Here is a 14,509-nt window from a genome sequence, read left to right as displayed (position 1 = left end):
AAACACATCGTGTGCTCGGTATGTTAGCTCGTATCAGCAGCATAACGCGTCTCCACTATAAAATAACTCATTTGCATAATGGGATACTGAATTATTTAGGACCAGTTGTATTTGTATTTCTCACTTGCTCTCTCTCTCTCTCTCTCACTCTCTTTCTCTCTACCCCCGGTTCTCTATGTGTACAACAGCCACTGCACATGCCGCACACAAGCCATTTTTATTTGCATTTCCGTTTCGTGCGCGGCCACCCATTCTCGCACCATCTCTATTCCCTCGAACATTTTGCTCATCTATTTTTTAACTTCTTTTCGGCTATTTGATTGTCTTCCGTGTGCATTGCATTGAGATGTGATATTATTTTTCGTTTTGTTCCATTAGCCATTCAGATCAAAGCGGATGTATTTCGTCGTCGTCGTCGCCATCGTCACCACGGCCGCCGTCGTCTTCGTCGTCGTCATCACTGTCGTTTAGCTGTAATTGTTGGCAGAAGCGGTGGTGTTTGTCGTAGACGGCAGCAATACTGGCATTTCGTTTTTGTTGTGATAATAGGACATTCGTTCTCAATTCTCTTGCTCGATCTCTCACATCAGGAGGTAGAAGCAATGCCATACTTTGCATTCTATAAGCTGCTCTCGCGACCATTTAGGCCGACCACGATTTATAATTCAGTAACAAAAGAAACAACTGAAACGCACAACGCTTTTTTGAACTGTTTCCATCATTTTGATACTACAGCCCAATTTCAGTATAATTTTCGTTTTATCTTCACACTGCTACTGACTTTCGCGCGTAAATTCTCTCTATTTCTCTTTCTCGCTACATCTCATATTCAATCGCATGCACTCTTTCAATCTCTCACTCTTCCATTTCTCCCTGATTCTCTCAAACAAATACGAAATACAGCTCGCGCGCATTTTCCAGACAAAGAAAACAATCGCATCGAAATGGGCACCACTAAAAGTCTTTGTTTGCAATCATTAATCAAAAGAAAGAAACAACTAATCTGTCCAAACGGCTCTGAAATTGTACACGAATTATATGCGCATCGTTTCATCCATTTAATGTCTAGTCAGAGAGTGAAATAGTGTAACAAACAATCCCGGTTGCATGAAACTAGCACCGTTGCATCAAAATCATGATGTTGACAGCGGGATAGCTGTGTGTTCAGTTGTGATTTTTTTTTTGTTCGGCGAAACATAAAGCTATCCGTAAATTCCGGCTACTTTCTCTTTCTCTCGTCCTCTTTCCTCTTTCACACTCACTGTCTATTCAAAGTAAGTCATTTATTAATAAAATGATGTACGTTGAAATTCGCTTAAGCTTCGGCATTTATTTGCAGCCACGTTTCATAAACAGCGCACGCCACTTAAAAAAAAATAAACATGTACACATACACACACAGTCAAGAGTGAGAGCTACATTATTCAGTGAAATGGCTCTATTTAAAAATAAATTGTGTGCATACACTTTCATATATAATATAAAATTAAATATATATGTTTGTGATGTATGTATATTTCACTTGTTTGGGTAAGCTTTTAAAAATTGAAAATAAAAAACACACACAAGAGAACGGAATTAATTATGAATTAATAATTTGCTGTGGAAAAAAAATATATTCGTATAAAAACATTAAATTTATCTCTCTCGTCATGCCAATTTTCATTTCGCTTTATTTGCGTATGGTGAACAATTTTGAGTTGGCTATCAAACTGTTTGCGTCGCCCCCTGCCTGCTCATACATTTTTAGTTTACAGTTGGCTGGAACAGTCAATAATAATTAAATAGATATATGCTCTAGTCCGAGATGGAGAAGTTTTTAATTGAAAAATGCATCGCTCTGGATATTCTCCGTTCATATCCCCAAAAATAGTATTTTGACTAAAGCCCATAAGTAAACATTCATAATTCCATATCAATATATGTCATTCTCATTTTTATTCGGTTTTGTCTATTTCCAGACACACGTAAACATATGCACACGTTATTGAGAAGATGAAATTACTGGTCCATCAAATTGGAGGCAAATTGAATACAATTCATGCATGTGGCCGCCGCCATACAATTTGATTATAAAGTAAAATCAAACATTGAAGTTTGATTTCGGACGCATCGGACACGAGAGGACGTGGTGAGAACCGTACAGCGTTGTAAATAAATCATTTGGACGGGAACGAAGCCAGTACATAAACGTCAATTGTGCACTTTGGATTACCAAATACGTGTGATTATACCACTCAAACCCCACTGTGAGGGCCACCGAAAATGCACATGAAAAAATAATGAACACCCATCAATAATTGATATTATAAATTCGGTGTGGTCTCTCTCTCTCTCTTGTTGTACAAGAAGTGATATAAATTTATCGATCGCATGCTTTAAATTATACACGCTTACTCTTCACTCTCAGGCTCACAGGCGTGCACTAGGCAACAAATCAAACTTGTATAAAATATCCGAACATTTCGGGCCTCAAGTTCGATATTGGTTGGGTTTTTTTTAAAACTTCTTCTCCGATTCGGATTATACATGCTGAATAATTGAATAAGGAGTGCAGCGGAGACGAGAAGAAATAATAGACTTGAACCAAACATATTATAATGTTAAAAGCAATCAATAAATGCGATTACAATGAAAATTCGTCCTAAAGTTATAGTGCCGTCACAAAAAATACTCGCCAGCAGCGCACACAACGGATACAACGGCATTGGCGTTGGCGGCGGCGGCACTTTCGGTGGTGGTACGCCTAAATCGGTGAAAATCTTCAACGGCGCCGGTACACCATCACGAAGTCCAACAAAATCGGCATCATCATCTTCATCGTCGTCGACGTCGTCAACATCATCATGGGGCGAAGCCTGTTTTAGCAGCCGAGTTACAAGTGAAATCAGCTGTAATCACAACAACAACAACAACAACAACAACAATAATAATAACAACAATCATCATTGTTGTCAAAATGCTGGAACAGTCAACGGTAGCCCGTTCGGTACTGCGAATGGACACACCGGAAATAGCACCGTTTATACCAACCATCATCACCCGCAGCAGCAACAGCAACAGCATTCAAACAGCAGCAAACATGGCAACAACGGTAGCGGTGGCGGCGCTGGCGGTAACAGCGAAAAGAGTAATCACATTTATGCGTATGCTCTGATCAGCTTGATTGCGGTGATGGTGTATCTTAACGGTATTAATGGAGATTTTGTACACGACGATATACCAGCCATTACGCTGAACAAGGATGTTATTGGCACCAATAAAATAACGCGATCGTTTTTTAACGATTTCTGGGGCACACCAATGGACGATGCAAACAGTCACAAATCATATCGACCGCTAACGGTTCTATCATTTAGGTAAGCGATATATATGGGTGTGTGTATGTATTTTCACATTTTCTAGATATCCAGTGTGCGTGTGTGTGTGTGTGTGTGCGAGAGCAAGTGCAAAATGTGTATTATAAACAATAACACACCACATACAATATTTACTCATCATTAGATTATACAATAACAATAATTCAAATTCGAAATAGTATTTGTGTGCATCTAATGCGAGAAAAATCTCTGTTTGCCACTCATGCGTTTTATACCTTGGCACTCTCTCATATGACACACACTCACAGCACATCTCATTCGATATGGTGGTGCCGGTGCCACTGTTGCTCCGTCGAAATCCATTTCGATTCAAGCCATTTTCATTTACCACCCCAAATGGAACAAATGCGTTTTTGTTTTCAATTTCATTACAAAACACACACTCATAATAGCACTAAATAATCCAATCAAGCAGTTTTGAGCCGCGTGCGCGCATTTCTCGTTTGTGATACGCTCAACATTCGGCACGTACGGCAATTCTAACTCTGACTGAGTCAGGTGTATCTATCAATCTACAATTGAAATCGCCCTACCCGAAGTCATTTCGGCAAATTTGCCAAGATTTGAATATTCATCTATTTCATCCTATATTCGAAGAATTAGACTTTCGATGCAGAGAAATTTGTGTGTGCTTTTGGTCGAACGATCGAAAGAACGAACAAACGAATGAGCGGGAGAAAAAGACACATCCTAAAAATCTTGGGAATGTGTCTCTTGTTCTCGTTCCATTCGAGATGTGGTATGGTGTGTGTGTGTGTGTGTTTGCCGAATCGGACGTGGAAAGTGGATTTTCCAACTTTCTACTTCCAGCAAATCGAACGACGAATAAGTAATAAAGTCATATGCAAAAAACAAACATCACTTGCATATCATATGAAACGGAACGCAAATTTTTGGCCATTTCTATTCGGAGCATATACGCCATCCGTTTCAGTTTCGAATGCAATTCTTCTTCTACATTATGTATTAGTCTGCATTGTTTGAATATCACCAATGAATCGCTGTAGACAGCCACCTCACCGCCCTCCTCCCCCCACCATAAAACAAACACCCCGCACCTCATCCCTTTTAGTTGTTGTTCTCACCCAACAATATTTACGTATCGTCTTTCACATTTAATTCGTCGTTATCAAAAGTTTCAACTTCCATATTTACCTTGCCATATCCATTTCGGGTAATTTTGGCCAACTTTTGAGCAAACATACACGAACACACTTCATTTGAATTCATCATGTTTTCCTGATTGTTATTTTTCGGGTGTTTTTTGTTGTTGTTGTTTTGTTTCTCGCTTTTCGGTTTCGGCTGTTGCTCTGGCTGTTTTTTGTGGATATATGTGTGTGTATGTAGTTGGGAGTTTAAATATTTACCAGGCATTTCTTGGGCAAACACATTTGACTAGCCTCAGGTCGGAAGGCCATACAAGACGCTTGCCGCATTCGCTCATTCTCTCTCACTCTTCAGTTCTGTTATTATTTATGTAATTTAATTTATAAAATCCATGTAGAGACTTATCTAAGAAGATGTCGTACTGTTGACCACGTAAACTAATCTAGTTAATGCATTTGCGTTGAAAATAAACCGCAAATGCGTACAAACACACGTGCACAAATGCACATTGCCTTCCACATCACTGCCACTGCTGCTGCTACTACTACAACTGCCATTGTTGGCTTGCCATCTTGCTGTCGTTGTGCCGTTCCTCTGATCTCATTTGATATGTGTGCTCACTGCTCAGTCTCTTCCTCCCTCTCTTATGCTCGCTGCCACTGTCCAAAAGAACTTTATCACACACAATTGCTGAATTTTATGCTAGTGTTGTTTAATGCTTTGTTCTAATTAAATTCGTTGGAAATTTTACACATTCCCATTTCGCTTCGGTCGCTATCTCCCATTTTTTTTGCAAACAACGAGAAAATTATCGATTCGAATGGGGAAGCAAATTTTTTTCTTTTTGTCTCATTCGCTTTATTTTGCTCGTGTTTCAGCTTCGACGAGGCAATGTAGTAGCAGCAGCAGCTTCTGTTCGTTTTTCGGTTCGTGGCATGCTTTTGTCTATGCATATTTTTTTCTCACTGCTGCTGCTTGCTGCTGGGTGAGTCTTTGGGTGAATATCGAAATATCCAATGAGAGAAAACAGAGGGCAGCAAAAAGCTAACTGGCAAATACAGACCAAAATGCAAATAGAGTTGTGCACAGCAGAGCGCGCATCAAGCAATTCAAGCAAATAATCCAGTGTTCGTCTTGCGAATGAAACGGACACACAGAGTGAACACACAAAACCAGTGAATAAGTGAGAGACACTCACTTTCACAAGTTGGGAAGGAATTTGCTGCACCACTATTTCGAATAGAGTGCCGTAGTTTTGTCAGTTTAAGCCGTTCGCTGTATATTTTATACACATGCAAACAAGCGACTCAATTCAATATCGAATCCACAATCTCCAATATATGTATAAAGATAGGACACTACACACACACACAGAGACTCTCTCTCTCTCTCTCTCTCTCTCTTTATCTCACTTTGCACACACAAAAGAATAAATAAATATTTTGACTGTTTTTTTTCCTTCTTCTTCTCTTTCGTTTGACCAAAATTTTCTAGATTAAACTACTATTTGTTTGGACTGAAACCGATTTGGTTTCATTTTACAAATATTTTAATGCACGCCATTGTTTGTATACTATTTACTCGGGTTTGTATCATTGTGGCCGGTCTTCAAGATAATTTTGCAATAATAGCGGGCATTATATTTGCTGTGCATCCAATCCACAGTGAAGCGGTAAGTATTGTTTCAAGTGTATTTAAACTAAAGTCAACTTTTGCACAAATATTAAGACATACCAGAACGAGAAAAGCTCTATATCTCACTCTCGCTTCCAATTCACCATACCATCGGCATATGGCGCTTCATTTCGATCGCACATTTCATATGTATGTGTGTATGCGTGCCTGTGTTTGGCCATGCGAAACCCCAGTTTCGGATTAGTTGTTACAAATGATTTGTCTTCAATTTGTTGCGGTTTCTCTGCCAATGTACAGCAACAACATTGAATGAACGGCGTCATCCCATTCGATTGCATTCACCTTCGAGGCATTTAAAACATGGAATTTCCGTATACGCTATATCGTGTGTATGTTTCTGCCGGAGTGCGAGAAACTTTATAGCTTCTTGACTATGGTGCTATGCATTTAATCTTCGCTTCAGAGAGTCGAGTAAATCCGATTAGTTCATTGAATTTTTGTCATATCATCATGGGCAAGTGAAATGTTGCTGCAACATTTTTCCACGAACGCTCGCGCTCTCTCTCTCTCTCTCTCTCTCCCTCCCTGGCTCGGAATTTCTAACAGATTTTGTAGCCCAATGAATTTTGTGCTAAAGAGCGTTTCGTTGGTTTTACCGAGAATGTTTGAGCGAAAAACAACTGAAATTTGAATTGCCAATTGTTTCGGACGCTGGTGAATGGCAAAATATGCTTTTTTTCTTTTGTGAAATTAAGCTTTTCACTTGTTCTAAATGCTCTTGTGTTATCGTTGTTTTTTTGTTGTTGTTGTTTCTTTCAAAATGAGAAACAAAATGCAAAGTTGTACTTAAACATTGAATAGAAACGGTGTACATTTCAAACGATGTGGTTTTCATCATGAATTTCTAATTTGTATTCTGGGTTTTTTTTTGTCTTGCAGGTCACTGGAATTGTTGGCCGTGCCGATATCTTAGCTTGTATATTCTTTTTGATTTCGTTGCTGGTTTACCATGGGTAAGTAAATGAAAAACCAAATAATAATTAGAAATTCAAAGTGCGGAAATTCGTATATTCAGCTGTCGGCAATCGTGTCGCATCCAATCAAAATCCATCTCTTGTTTTATGAGACCATTTTTCAACCATTGATCAATTAATTTCATTTCGTTCAACCGCAACGAAATGACCGTGTGCGAGTGCGTGTATATGAGTCGCACTCTGCAAAACTAAATGAATCCTCCTGTTCGATGTACACGCAACACAAAATTCGGTGTGCACAATTTTATATAAATCGATGTGCCTTTTCGGTTGGACGCATCGAAATCGCTATTTTACTAACCACAACATGATATTTGTCATATTATTTCATTCTTGCAAACGATGATGACTTTTTGGCGATGACGACGGTGGGGGAAACACACCAAAAAAACACAGGGAAGCGTACAGTTCGGACAATGCATCAACATGGCTAAGCATACTATTTGGTGGTATATCCATGCTATCGAAAGAGACGGGCATTACGGTATTTTTAGTGAACTTAACGTATGATTTGTATCGTTGTTGGCCGTCGTTAAAACGTACTTTGGTCGATGTTCATTGGACACCGGAAAGTCAACAATGCTATCGTCGTCTCTCCAAATTATTAATATCAATGGGCATTCTGCTGATTATACGATTGGCGTTGTTGCAAGGATCATTTCCGAAATTTTCACAACAGGATAATCCGACAGCATATCATCCCAGTTTTTATGTCAGGTAATTTATTTGCACCAATAATCTTTTGGTGAAACACACTCACACTCACTCACACACACACAAAACGTCATTCTGTTTAATGGAAAAATAAGCTGAACGCAAAAAGAAATAAACAACCAACAACCAACAACAACACAGCTAGAGAATCAAAATTGCAAATTCTCAAATTTCTCTCTCTCTCTCTCTTTTCTTCTTGTCTTTCTTTCCAATTTTCCCATTTTCAACTTCACAGAATGTTAACGTTTTGCTATTTGGCTGCATTTAATTGGTGGCTCGTGCTATGTCCATCAACATTGAGCCATGACTGGCAGATGGGATCCATACCATTGCTCACATCAATCAGTGATCCTCGAAATTTGCTAACACTGTGGGCCTTTGCATCGACCATCTTAATGCTGCACAAAAGCCTTCTCGATTTTGAGGTAAGAACCTTCTGCTTGTTCAATAATCATAATTTTCGATATCCTGCAATTAAAAACGCATCTCACTCTCTTGCTTACTGTTTACTCCTCACATTTACTGATATGCCATTTATCTTTTTTGCCTAATATCTCTTCTCTCTTCTCTTTCATGTTATTGTTTTTCGGTTCTTTGCTCTTTTTTGTTGTTTTTCTCTTGTTTACAGAGTCAACGTTATGCACCACTCATGCTAGGTGTCTTGCTGCTCATTTTGCCATTCTTACCAGCCACCAATTTGTTTGTTACCGTTGGATTTGTTGTTGCCGAACGTGTTCTCTATATACCCAGGTATGAATATCTATTTGGTTATCCAATTTAACCCCCCATCCAATCCATGGTATTAATAGGCTATATTGTGTAACTGGAACGACAAACTGGAAATACAACAACACACACACACACACACAAAATTACAATCAATCGAGAATAGCACCGAATAGTCTTATTTATGGTTATAGTTTTTGTTTATTCGTCATTTGCTCATTAAATCGCTCTTAAGTATCACATAAATACTTTTTGAGACGTGGCCTATCGTTTCAATCGGTAAAACTCGTTCTAGGCCACCTCTCTCTCCTGTCTATGCCTGCCCCCCCCCCCACAACTACCCGATCCATGTGTACGGAAAATTCTCTAGATGTAAATTGCATTTTTATGTGCACAAAAATGAAAACGAATTATCCATCCCCCGAACGTTGGTGAGCCGTTTATGTGCTTGAGTCACGTCAATACAAAAGGTGAAAAAGCCGATCCCGGTGTATTCAAACATACACAATACACCGAGTACTGTGTCGTTGGCAAAGCCACGAAAAATCACAGCACCGCATAAATTAGAAAGCATTGAGCTTGAATAACAAAAATGCTTGAATAACTTTTTCAACACGGACACTCTCTCATTTGCTTCCTCGTGCTCACTCACTCGCTCTCTTTCGCTTAAGTGCTCACATTTTTAGCACTCTTTCATTCGTTTTGTGAAATAATTAATATTTAAAACCAAAATATACGCTTTGTGTGTGTATGTATGTTAGTTGAGGATTTATTTCACCATTTTTCTATTTGAAACTCATTTAATCGGTTGAAATTTATTTTTCTTCCCAGCGTTGCATTTTTCGAAAAAGAAATACCAAATACCCGAACTTCAGTTTGATTGAGGATCGAGAAAGAGAGAACGAGGGTGGGAATTAATTTGAAAAAAGCACAGTATCGCCTAATTATTAAGCTTTTTTCATTAAATTCGGTTGTTGCGATTTCATCTCATTCTCTTCCTTTTTCTAAATGTGTGTGTGTGTCTGAAATAATCTTAATTGGAACTAATTTCTTTGAACAAAGGATGGAAAATAAGAAACCTTTTCCTTTGAATATAAGAAAATCCATTGAAGCTTCCAAATTCTTGCCTTCCAGTTATTTTTTCTTTATGTCCGGACGAAAATGGCAAAGAGTAAACGCAAATCCGCTAAATAGGTTGAATAATTGAGCATTTTTGCCAACGCGCACTCTCTCTCTCTCCTCGCTTTTAATAATAAATCTAGATGGAATTCAGTTTTCATTTTATAATAAAAATGAATACGCGAGATCGCAAGAATGTTCTTGTTGGCTCATTGTTGGACTATGGATCGTCGTTTATAAAACACAATTAGACAATGGAAAATTGCGGAAATGAGAATTCGCATTGTCCGTTTCGAGAACAGGCAGGCAGGCAGCAACAGCAGCCGCAGGTCCTGCTAACTTTTTGTCATCCCTCCATTTCTATTTACATCTAGTATTGCAATTTAGTTGAACGCTTTTTTATGTTCCATGGAAGATAGATAGATGGAGAGAGAGAGAGAGAGAGAGAGAGAGAGAGAGAGAGAGAGAGAGAGCAGGCGATTACAAACACTATTTCCATTGGATGTTTCGGTCTATTGGTCAATTTGGCTTTTTGTCATTCGAAATGTGTCCAATGCAAACACGCAAACTGTGAAATCGATAAATTTGAAACAAACACACAGAGACACACACATGCTCGATCCTATTTCAAAAGCACTGATAAACGCATGTTTGCATTGTATTGATAGAGGATTTTGGAATTTAGTTATGGATGGGAAGTTCCATTTTTTCCCCGTTTATGCTTTGTTTTTGTCATTTTTATTGTTGTCGTTGTCGTTGTCGTTGTTATTGTACTATTTTTGACATTTTGATTTCTGTTTTTATCATTTAATATTCCCATGTGGTGTGTGTCAAATGGAACCCACTCTATCACTACTCGGTCGCAACGCTCACACTCTTCGGGGTTGATTATTCGATTTGGACTTCGGCTTGCCATTGGGGGATATGATACGGTGTTCTGAATCTTCTCTGCACGCACGTGTAATCATCGACATTAAAACTCATTGGATGTGTTGTCCATGCTATTGCTGGTGTGCGCGCCCGCTCACTTCGATTCGCTCATCGACAACCATACACATCATGCACACACACACGCGCGCGTGCTGTCGCTCCTTTGGAAATGTGTGTGCGTTTCGCCAAAATTTCGCTTTGATGCATTTTGCAAAACACATACAAACGCACATAAACAGTTTGGGCTGCGTTCTGCTTGTCGTTTATGGTGCGCAAATAATGTGGGAAACGATGTCTAAATACCGCAGCTTTATCATTCTTATGGGAATACTGCTAATTACCGTTGGCACCTGTAAAACAATAACACGTAATCGAGATTGGTATTCACGTGAATGTTTGCTGCGAGCCGGACTTCGAGTGCTGCCACACAACGCCAAGATGCACTACAATTTCGGAAATTTCCTAAAGGATTCATTTCAACATGAAACAGCCAAGCAACACTATCGGGAAGCATTAAGGTTTGTTCTGTTCTACTGTTTTTGCTACTCTTCTTCTTCTTCTTCTTTTCCTTTTTTTTAAATTTTGTAATTTATGTTTGTATAAGAAAATACTTTCAGTTGGTTCTCTAGTGCGCGTCAACCGCATACATCGTGTGCCCGTTCTGCTTAGGCGAATGGCACATCAGATAAAGACACCCAGGCACACACACACATACATACACAGAGGGCACAAAACTCACGCATAACAAATAAATATCCGATAAACTCCACTCTTTATCCATCCGACTGACTGCCTGGTCGCCCACCCGCTCACTCAATTCATCCGCATTTCCTTCACTTGACTGCTTTCATTTGCACCACTCGGATAATTAAACAACACAATTTCGAATTATTGACATGAGTACACGCTCTCTGTGTATGCGTATGCGTGTGTGTGTATGTGTCGTAACCCAGCATCCATATTACCCAGCATCATCCCATTTACACCATTTACTTGAGCCCATTCCCGACCAACCAACCATCATTTGTGCTCATACAAAAATGTTTTAACTTTTTTTTAATGTTTAACTTTTTTTTCTCCACTCTCTTTTACCATTTTTTTTTTTGTGGTCTTCGTTTGCTATGAACTGGGCAGATTGTGGCCAACGTATGCAAGTGCTCACAACAATTTAGGAACGTTAGTCAATAATTTAGACGTGGCTGAGAATCATTTCTTATCGGCCATTACTTATGCATCAACGCATGTAAATGCTCATTTTAATTTGGGACAACTCTATCTGTAAGTGACCATTTCCTTGTAACCATCCCCGAAAATAGTCATACGCAGAGTGAGAGACAAGGAGAGTGAGAGAAGAAGTATGGAATATATGTGTGACGTGGTTCAGTGAAAGAATTTTTATTACATACCATTATACAATATACATCTGCATTCGCATTTTGTGCCGATGTGCTGTAACACACCATATTAACGAACCACTAACCAACGAGAAAGGGAGACATGTGTGTATGCAAAGACACAACACATACACTTATTATGCGTCCACATTTTGTGATTTTATTGACCAACATTCACTTGATTTCCTCTCACTTCCGCTTTCTCTCTCTCTCTCTCTCTCTCTCTCTCTCTCTCTCTCATCCGCACTCTCGCACTCGCTATGCCGGTGCCTGCCAACTTTTCTTATTCCCTTGGCTTTTTCTGCTGTCATGCTTTACAGGAAAAAAAACCGAACCAATGACGCGATCCGAATGCTACGAAAATGCACTGAAATCGATACGACATATGTTCAAGCCCATTTGGAATTGTTTCGTTTACATCGTGGAAGTCAGACGGCTCTTATTTTAACTGATGCAATAAAAGCGAATCCCGACAATTTGGAATTGAGGCTCGCCTTTGGACAATGGCTTCTAAACAACGGTAAATAGAAAATTCGTCTTTATGTCTCCCATTCTCTCTCTCTTCCTCTGTATCTCGTTTGATACCCATTTGTGATCACACAATTGTTCGTGTATGCTTGTTTCTTCCACCTAACTATATTCAATTACTTTATTACACTTTTCGGTACAAAATTTTCCATTTACCCATTCTCCCGGCCGTCTCTTTATCTATTCTGAACCAACAACGACACCAAAAATAGGACTGGCACCTGCTGCAATGCATACATTCCAACGGATACTCGAACAGAATGTGTCGAACAAGCTAGCGATTACTGGTATTTGCAAGTCAATGCGAAAATTGGGTCAATGGTCGCGATTGCATTTGCTAATGTCGAGGTAGGCGTTTTTGGGGGCAAAGCAAATAATTTGCTCGTTCAAAATGAAATTCGTACTCAATTTTCATGCCATCATGTTTTACCTCTCGTTTGATCTCTTTTACAGACTTCAGACCATTTATCGGTTAGCGCATGGTGGTCGTTCGTATAAGATTGACATTTATTTGCGCAACTGGAGCATACGAACTGAATTGCAGCGTCGTGCATATTTGTACAACATCGAAAATAATGAATCATTTCATGAGGCTGAATTAAGTGCAGCAACGACAACGGTGACAGCGACCACGATGGCAACGGCAGTGGATGCCAGTGGACACAGTACAAGAAATGAAACAACCGGTAATTCAATGTTGACACCGCCACCATTGAACTTTTCAAGCGATGCGACCGTCGACAGCTACAAAAACAGTTCAAACGATGAGCACAAAGACGATGATGATGTTGGTCGGGACCACACGAATCTTCAAGACTCCATGTATCAAAAGCAATATTGTAACGAAGATGTAACGACGATACAGTCGGAAATGCGGACAAATGTTGGTGTAAATATTGCCACACTCACCGAAATCAATACCACCGCACGCAAAACCATGGCCAATGATTTGCAATCCGAGTCAGCGATTTTATGCGGCAAACATGATGAGTTAATCGTCGACGATCGATGTGTTACATGGAATAAAAGTGTACGCAATTGTAGCGACAAGAAAGCAGCTCAGGATGCCAAAACAGCCGCAACAACAACAACGACAAATGTAAGTAGTGATGTGGCAACTGCGGCGGCGGCAGCAACGACCAGAAAACATCGAAAACAGTGCACATTCAATCCACTGACCACATGCGAAATTGGCAACGCAAGCAAATCGCCAAATCTACGAACACAAAATACATTTATATCGCGCTTATTTCTAACCGACATTCTTGATAACATTTAAATCGAATCATAGCTCATACAATTCGCCGCCGATGCCACATTCATTTCGTCAACCGACACTTGAAATTCATTCAGTCCATTTCATTTGAAAGTTTTTCCATCGACGATGAAACACACACACACCGTTTTCAAATTGAAACGGATTCCCAAGTTTTATTGATAACATTTTCATTTCTCTCAAAAAACACATACACACAAATAATGACAACAAAATCAAAACATTCAATTTAAGAAGCTTATGAATACATTTGAAATGAATGAATGAAAAGAAAATGTAATACCATTTACAAAATGATGCCAAAATATTTAAGTAATTTATGATACAAAAAGAAGCACATGATGAGGTAAAAACAATACCGAGTTTCACCAAGAAATCACACAATTCATTACACACCAAACGAAAACAACAACAACAACAAAACTATATCACATCACGACGTCGAAACGCAAGCAAATTATTTAAATTGCCATTTTTTTCATAAATCCATCTCCATCATATAAAAGTAACCAAAAGAAAAAATCGATTTCTTTATATTACATCATACAAATTTAAGACAACAACAACAACAACAAAAATCAAGCAAATACAACCAAAAAAATGGAAAAAGCTCTTATTTTTCTATATTCTTCTAGCGATTAAATACAACACAACTTAAAAAAAAAA

General features: G+C 39.0%; 1 protein-coding gene across 4 annotated transcripts in view; it reads left to right on the top strand.

Moving 5' to 3' along the window:
• The window catches only part of LOC129575007 (protein O-mannosyl-transferase TMTC1-like), a 26,682-nt gene extending 12,173 nt beyond the window's left edge, over positions 1 to 14,509 (top strand). For all 4 annotated transcript variants that reach the window (XM_055457761.1, XM_055457762.1, XM_055457764.1 and 1 more), the window contains 11 exons: positions 1,962 to 3,359; positions 5,982 to 6,159; positions 7,062 to 7,135; positions 7,553 to 7,873; positions 8,106 to 8,295; positions 8,499 to 8,620; positions 10,885 to 11,163; positions 11,780 to 11,923; positions 12,360 to 12,559; positions 12,780 to 12,915; positions 13,021 to 14,509. In XM_055457761.1, coding sequence (XP_055313736.1) covers positions 2,632 to 3,359; positions 5,982 to 6,159; positions 7,062 to 7,135; positions 7,553 to 7,873; positions 8,106 to 8,295; positions 8,499 to 8,620; positions 10,885 to 11,163; positions 11,780 to 11,923; positions 12,360 to 12,559; positions 12,780 to 12,915; positions 13,021 to 13,846 — 3,198 coding nt within the window. In that variant the 5' untranslated portion in view covers positions 1,962 to 2,631 and the 3' untranslated portion in view covers positions 13,847 to 14,509. The remainder of the gene's footprint in view (positions 1 to 1,961; positions 3,360 to 5,981; positions 6,160 to 7,061; positions 7,136 to 7,552; positions 7,874 to 8,105; positions 8,296 to 8,498; positions 8,621 to 10,884; positions 11,164 to 11,779; positions 11,924 to 12,359; positions 12,560 to 12,779; positions 12,916 to 13,020) is intronic.

The sequence above is a fragment of the Sitodiplosis mosellana genome, unplaced genomic scaffold (assembly GCF_009176505.1).
Source record: "Sitodiplosis mosellana isolate CC-2019 unplaced genomic scaffold, AAFC_SMos_1.0 Smas_scaffold_6166, whole genome shotgun sequence".
Classification (NCBI taxonomy): domain Eukaryota; kingdom Metazoa; phylum Arthropoda; class Insecta; order Diptera; family Cecidomyiidae; genus Sitodiplosis; species Sitodiplosis mosellana.
The sequence above is the reverse complement of the archived record's forward strand: the minus strand, read 5'-3'. Positions and strand labels throughout refer to the sequence as shown.